General features: G+C 37.8%; 1 protein-coding gene across 2 annotated transcripts; it reads right to left on the reverse strand.

Moving 5' to 3' along the window:
- Positions 1–1,181: 1,181 nt before the first annotated feature.
- LOC138694477 (uncharacterized) lies at positions 1,182–6,569 on the reverse strand. Of its 2 annotated transcripts, none has more exons than XM_069818234.1 (5): positions 5,709–6,569; positions 5,537–5,626; positions 5,346–5,450; positions 5,001–5,261; positions 1,182–4,925 (listed from the first exon to the last, which is right to left on the reverse strand). In XM_069818234.1, the coding sequence occupies exons 1-4, from the start codon at positions 6,114–6,116 to the stop codon at positions 5,175–5,177; spliced, it is 690 nt and encodes a 229-aa protein (XP_069674335.1). In that variant the 5' UTR covers positions 6,117–6,569; the 3' UTR covers positions 1,182–4,925; positions 5,001–5,174. The 2 variants fall into 2 exon arrangements, with proteins under 2 accessions (XP_069674335.1, XP_069674334.1); XM_069818233.1 differs by having other exon boundaries at positions 5,001–5,264.
- Positions 6,570–7,928: the final 1,359 nt, after the last annotated feature.

Here is a 7,928-nt window from a genome sequence, read left to right on the forward strand (position 1 = left end):
ATGATCCGAAACAGAAGCTAAGGAGAGCAAATACCAAGAAGTATTACGATATTATTGTTCCATTGTTTCAGAAGCGTGGTGGAAGTTGGAAAGTTTCTCTGCCAAATCATAAAATAGAATATAAGCATTGGGATGATCCGAATGAATTAGTTGAACGCCTTGACCTTCTCATGTCATCACGCTACGCTGGAAATACCGGTGTGGATAACGAAATCTATGCTATAGAAGAGGAATTGCGTGAAGGTGGATACATAGAATGAGCAAACAGGGGATTGCACAAGAACTTCATAAACCAGCTCGGAAAAATTTTCAAAGACGTCATGTCATCACTAAAGGTTTATTTGACCTTTTTCAAAGCGATCTCATTGAACTCATTCCCTATGCTAAGCAAAATAAAGGATTTAAATATATACTGGTAGTAATAGATGTATATTCCAAATATGCTTGGGCGAAAGAACTAAAAAATAAAACCGGTAAAGAAGTGACAACTGCCATGCACTCATTGCTAAGCGGAATGGCAAAGGCTCCGAAAAATTTGCAAACAGACTGGGGAAAAGAGTACTACAATAAACATTTTAAATTGCTAATGGAAAATTACAACATCAATCACTACTCGGTGTTTTCTACAACAAAAGCATGTATTGCCGAGAGATTCATCAGGACACTCAAGTCACACATGTTTCGAGAGTTTACGGCGCGTGGATCTTACAGATGGTTGGAACTATTGCCACAGCTGATTGAGAAGTACAATGCCACCGTACATTCAACTACAAAGATGAAACCCATGGATGTTACTAACAATCAACTCCTTCATACAGTGTACGAGCAACAACCAGTGCGACGAGGAAGACAAAAGTTTCGAGTGGGTGATTTAGTGAGAATATCAAAGTACAAGAAGCTGTTTACCAAGGGCTACCTACCATCGTGGAGTACTGAAATATTCGAAGTGAAAAAAGTGCAACAGACTCAGCCAACGACTTACATACTTCATGATCTAGAAGGTGCACCCATTTTAGGAGCGTTCTACACCGAGGAACTTCAAAAGACAAACTTTCCAGATGTTTATTTGGTTGAAAAAATTTTGAGGAGGAAGGCTGGGAAGGTGTATGTGAAGTGGTATGGGTTTCCTAACTCAAAGAACAGTTGGATTGATGAGGGTGATGTATTGAAATAAAAACAAGTTTCTGCACAAGCACTGTAAATTTATTATGAGTTAATAAAACGTATATAAAATACAATATTCTTATTATTTAAACACACTCTTGCACACGTCTTCTTTTACATGGAGGTTCATCATATCCATGTGGCACTGTATTAACACCATCTTGTAATATTACTCTTTTGTCGTCAAAAGAATTTAAAGTCACTTTATTTACACACATTGTAAACACATTATGAAAATATGATCTAATAGAATTGTTTCTTGAGTAAGTAGGAATACCAGATTCACGACATGATGCATAATCTGCAAACGTGATTTCATTCCTAATTACACTTTTCTTAATACCCTTCAGCTTTTTTATTTCAAAATCGGAACACTTCAAGGCGTACACTTTAGCCTTCAAACCTACAAACTCATCAATATGTGAATTTGGAATTTCATCCTTGAACTTCCCAAGCACACCTTTATTCTGTAGTGAATATAAAATATGATTTGGTGAATACACACTAGTATCCAAATGATCCCGTACATTTTGCAGATCGTGGTACAAATCATCTGTTTGAGCAAGATATATAAAACTGTCTGTGTCCATGTAACACAACTTAAATTTGTCACCAAACTGTTCTTTCATAATGCGATGGTGAAAATTGTACATGTGCACTTTTGAAAGTTCTAAAATACACATACCTACATACAATGCTTTATCAAACAAAATTTGAGTTTGTCTTAAATGAATACCCACCAGGTTTTCAGCATAAATTACTCGGTCGAGAAAGTATGGTTTGGAAATGAGTTTTTTCAGTTTCTCATCATTTGAAACTAATCTGAAATGTGTTCTTTTTCGAACATTTTCCATTGTCTTTCCAAATACCGCATTATTCATAAGCTTGAAAAAATCTTTTTCAAAATCATTGTTTGCATTTCTACGCATTTCAGTATTCAAATCAATGTATTGTTTTAACCAATGTGATTGCTTGAATTTTATAGCACGATGTATTTTCACAATTTGCAAGCCATGATCCACTGCCTGTTGCAAAAGTTTGTAGTGTGCCACATAGTTTTGTTTGGAATGCAGTGTTGTCAACAATTTTTTATGCTTTCCACCTGGCGGTTTTGCAAATTCCGCACAAAATGGTAACTCTTTATGTTTTTCAAACAGATGATTTGGATACTCTATATCCACCTCTAGAACATAACCTATTTCACTATCATCATTTACTGCTTGAAGATCAAAATGATGTATTTCCTCATCTGTTAGCCATGCAAATCCCCCGTATGGTAATTTTTGAGACATGGCGAATCCATACAAATTATTCGCATCCACGTAGTAAATTGCAGAAGGGGGTTTAGAATCATCGAAATTGTCGCTTTTAGGATCGTTCGCAACTGCATGACGAGTCACACATTGACAGATTCCACCACGTATTCCTTGTTCGAAAAGTAATAGCATAGTCATATCCTTAATCAATTGCAATTCAACACCTGTTAATTTCAACATTGCTGAATAGGCAAGTCCTGGCACTGTATAGTAATACATACAATCTAAATCATATGCTTTGAGACACATTTCGCGAAAATTTTCAAACACATCCGTTAAGATGAGGGTGTCGGATTTTAAGTATAAATCTGAATACTCCCCCAGCGTCTGAATATTGAATGTCTCCCAAACAGATTTTGCATGATTATAGTCCTCTTCAGTGATATGCTCATTAGTTAATTTGCTGAAAAAGTTCTCCTTCGGTGGTAAACAGTTGTCCTCTAGTCTATCTGACGTTGTTAAATAGTCATATGGAAAAACACCCTTACGACAAACAAGATCAAATTTATTTTTGAAGTTTTTTTTCGTTTCCGAAAACTTATCTTTGGGCAAGTTGTCTGCTAATTGTGCTAAACTGGATGGCATAAACCGAAAAGAATCAAGAAATCGCATTTGCATATAACGCTTTCTTCTGTACATGCAAGGAACATTTTTAACAAAACTAATGTACTTTTCCTGCGTGTTTGGTAAAACTTGAATGAGGTTGTCATCATAACCCAATTCCTTCACAATAAAATGTCCATCATATGATGACAAATTATGCAGTACAATTGGAATAAAGTGTTGATGCTGATACCTCAAATTACACTCATTGTGAGCAGCACCGCGAAATATCCCCGTCAAATGATTATGATCACGAACTTTATAATTATCACCTATAAAATCACCCTTTTTACAAATGTGACATATATTTGCTTTCAAGTATGCATCATTTTCTTCACTGGTTAGTGGAATCATTTCTTTAATATCCTGAAATAGTATTTGTTCAATTTTTTTCGTCTCCATCACCATGTCTTGTACGAAATGGTTTGCCGCATCACGCCCTCTGTACAATTTCATGTCTGTGTACTTATCCTGACTATCCTTAAGAACATAGCAATAACTAAACGGTGTATGTTTCTGATATTGCACCGTATAACTAGAGTCTGGATTCCCATGACAATTCTCAATGGGCTCTAGTAGACACTCAAAATCCGCATAAATCACAAATCTCACCTTCTGTGAAAACTCGGGATGATCAAAAGACAGGTAATCTTTATACGGAAATACTGATCTAACAGCACTAAATTGTGAACATACGCTCTCGTGATCCTTCAATCGTTCTGCACATGACCTAACCTCATTATGTCGAAAATATGCAAAACACCGTTTACAAACAGCAATTTGACTACCAACAGCAGCTGTCAGTTGAGGCCGTACGAGTGCACTGAAATTTGTTATGCAACAGTAATGTGATGTGATTTCATTACTAATGTATAACAAATCCCTATGATCTGGTAATTCCTTTTCACACATTCTAAGAGGAAATACATCATCATTCTCATCAAGTGCAAACACATTTATTGAAATATCATTGCGTTTTTCAAATTTTGCAATGTCATTAATTCCCACGGGGAAGTCAATGCACCAATCATATTTACATTCTAAATCTGGTCTATTCTCATAGCTCAACATAAGGTCCTTGTCTCTATCGAGAAATTTCGATAGTATACAATACTTAAAACAATAGATATCACTGTTGGTAATGTTTACTAAAGATTTTGAATTTTTGTACCTGCGAGGAAGTTCTATATATGCACTTCCGCCCATCAATGGCGTATATTTATTTACTCGCAATTCTAATTTATGTAATTTGACATAAAATAGACCCGAACCCTTCGTACTACATTCTTCAAACTCTTTCAGAATCTTTTCCTTTTGTTTGTTGATAAATTCCCTGATATCCGAATACTGATATAACACATCATTTTTACTTTTAAAATTATGAAATACTGTCTCGTTGTGAACATTGGCAAACATACATTCAACAAATATGTTAAATTTTAAAGCAGAATACTCGCTTAAATGTGTCTTTAAAATGTCTTGCATTTCATTAGTGACACATTCTAAAATATCTTTCAATTCACTCTCATGATTTGTCAGATTTAGAGCAATATAAGTCTTCAAACGATTTTTGAAAGCTCTATCCGATAACGCAAACACAGATCCGGAACATACTTGACTGGATGTTGACGCCACCATTGGGACAGCATCCGCTCCAGAGGTCGGTTGTGCAACCATGCCTGATGTTGATGTTGGGATAGCAACACCTCCCGAGAAAGGTGACATCACCATCTCGGATGCAGAGGTAGATGCCGGCATAACATCAACCCGTGCGGTGTTCATCACAGGTGCAGCGTTTTCATCTCCATTCACTTTCTCATAAGCCCCTTTGACATCTGTAACCTGATATACAATTAATCATTAATATTGTCATAAGTATTAAACAAACTTAGTATGTGTTTATATTTACGTACTTACCATATTATGGTTTTTCACATGCTGGACCATATGTCTTTCGAGTTTGACAACTGTACCACATAGTTTACACTTGAACCTGCATGTGTTGTGCGTTTCTTTTTTATGTCGTGCCAATATCTTTTTGGTTGAATAGATTTTTGCACATATATCACATTTGTTCTCCATTTTTGTTCTTTATGTGGTTAATTGCTGAATAATGCCTTCCACATCCGTCGTCTCCTCCAAAGCTTCACGTTTCCTCTTTCCTCCTCTTTTAATTGTCTGCTGAAAACAATAATGTAAGTTAGCCTTGCATACAGTACACACTACATAATTTGTTGAAAGAACAAACGAAAATACACTCACCGCTTTGTGGTTAGGGCATGTTACAATACAATTCTCCCGCCAAAATCTATTTTTCCTGTTGGCTTTTTTCTCCTCATCAACGACCACTTTCACAATTTCAGGTTTCTGTTAAACAAAACAATAACAAATATAATCATTATGCATCACAAATACAGTTGTACTTCATATAAAAAAAAAAGAAATACACTTACCGGTTTATAGTTGGGGCATGTGTCATCACATCTCTCCCGATAAAATCTTTTTCTTGCTGCTTTCACAACCACATCCACACTCTCTGGCTTCTGGACAAAAACAAAATAACAAATATAGCCATTATGTATACGATATCAGAATTAGTTAAAGAAATAACCACACTGTACTCACCTCTTTGTAAGTGAGGCAGCTAGGATCGCACAGTTCTCGCCAGACGCGTAAATGTGACTCGCAAGGATTGCTGCATTCAATCAGGTGCTCGCCATTACCTAGACATGTATTGCTGTGGTAGGTATCCTCATGTGCTGAAATTGAATTTAAAAAAAGAATTTCCGTATTACCACATGGTAACACTAATGAGTAATCAGTATGTAACTGATTTTCTCCATGTATTATTCTCTTCACCTCTGTATATATTTTATTAGAGTCGTTTATGTAGTACTTCCGAACGATTTGGTGCGGCTCATCCAACCATTCATCTCTCATACCAGTTGGATATGAATATATTACCTCAAATGGCAATTTCCAATGTTCTTCTTTTGTTATTAGTGGAATGTTCTTCAAAGCGTTACTGTCCATGACTCCTCATCACGCCCTAATACTTCCGCTTTTATACCAGTGACATGGAGCAAAAAACTCTTTTGCAACTGAACTTTCTCTTCAACCGGCTGGGCTGCGGAAGGTCAGCCGGTGTACACCGAACACACGACACGTGTCGAGGTGTTGTTCACCTTGTCACTTGCCATGCCGAGGTCAACACGTCGCGCTTCCACTTTCACATTTGGTTCAAGGTGAATTACAAACAACGGACCTCAACACATGTCGAGAGGTTTGCCTTGGATCTTATGTAACACACCTTTCACTTTCACATGGAACCAAAACTCCTCCCTCTCACATTCTCTCCATGCTCATTCGTCAATCGCTTTTCCACACCACTCGCTTGCAAATCCCCATTCACCAATCACAAACCAGCTCCCCTTGTCCCTCCTTTGACCACGCCCCCTTTCCCCTATCCCTCTTTTGGTCACACCCCCTTTCCCCTCACCCCTCATTTGACCAAGCCCCCTTTCCCCACCCCTCCTTTGGCCACGCCCATGGGAGCCCGGAAGCCCTTGACGTCAGCTTCATTTCCTTACTACTAGCAGCAGTTCCGAACAATAGCCCCTAATACACACTAATGTAGAAATACAATGAGCAGCAATCGAATCACTATATTTAACAGTTAATCACTAATTAACAATGAAATATACTCATGCGGAAATACCGGTAATGTTCATCAGTGCTTCACTGTTACCTTTCCCAACATCATCATCATCATCATCATCATCATCATCATCATCATCATCCATGTAAATGATGGGGCGGCCTTCTCTGTACTTCTTTATTTTCCTCAAATACTGCAAACTTTTGGCCCTAATGCTGTGATGCTCCACCAGAATTTAGCGATTATTTTGTGTTTTTTTTTCAATGAAATCCTAATTTCAAAATAACTTTCCTCAAAGTCGAGATACCTCCCTGAAATTGGATAGTCTTTCAGTTTCAATAATATATTTTTTTTAAGTGTGGGCCGCTATTTCTGTGAAATATAGAACTCTTGCTTTGGTTCGTCTTATGACAGCTTCATTAAAGTTGTCCACAGTTGATTTTGGCGCCGATTATCAATGTCTTTACTCTCCCTTATTATTTGGCTAACACAGCTCTCAGACACAGCGGTAAACTGTGCTATAAGTTTTCCAACATTCGTTAGGTTTTTTCTTCCGACGTTATCTTCATAAAGCGCTACACGTTGCTCACGACTTCTCGCGACTGCGAATGCAATACCCGACCTTTCAGTTTACTTCTAACAGGCAACATTTTCACAAACAGAAAATAGCAGTGAATCTAGACAATAAATACTACACACTACACAATACAAAACAGAAGCATTACAACTATTTAAGTAACTAAATGAAATGTACGTAACAAAAACACTAAATTGCAATACACAAGACAGTGGTGGTGTAGTAAGTCCTTAGCGCGACTGTACGCCCACACTAACGCTCCCGAGATGTGACTGCTAGCGCAGCCAGGGGAAGACTAAAATGAACACCCCTTCCAACAAGCAGTGAACTCGCCCAAACCACTGGTTCGCCAGGCCAGAGCTGTCACCATAAAGTAACTGGCCTGTACGGAGCACTAACAGGTCTTGTTTACTTTTCACGAATACTACTACAGCTGTGGCGAAAATGTGACTCACCAGCACATTGTGGCTCGCAATGATAGCTATGCGCTCCCTACCTCCCACAATCCCCACCCTCTCACTCACTGGAGTCAAACTCCGTTCCATTTGTATTTGTCTCTGACCTGCGAGTGGCGTATCGTCGCAATGTCTCTTTCGAAACCATGAACCTC

This window comes from Periplaneta americana, chromosome 2 (assembly GCF_040183065.1).
Source record: "Periplaneta americana isolate PAMFEO1 chromosome 2, P.americana_PAMFEO1_priV1, whole genome shotgun sequence".
Taxonomy (NCBI): Eukaryota; Metazoa; Arthropoda; class Insecta; order Blattodea; family Blattidae; genus Periplaneta; species Periplaneta americana.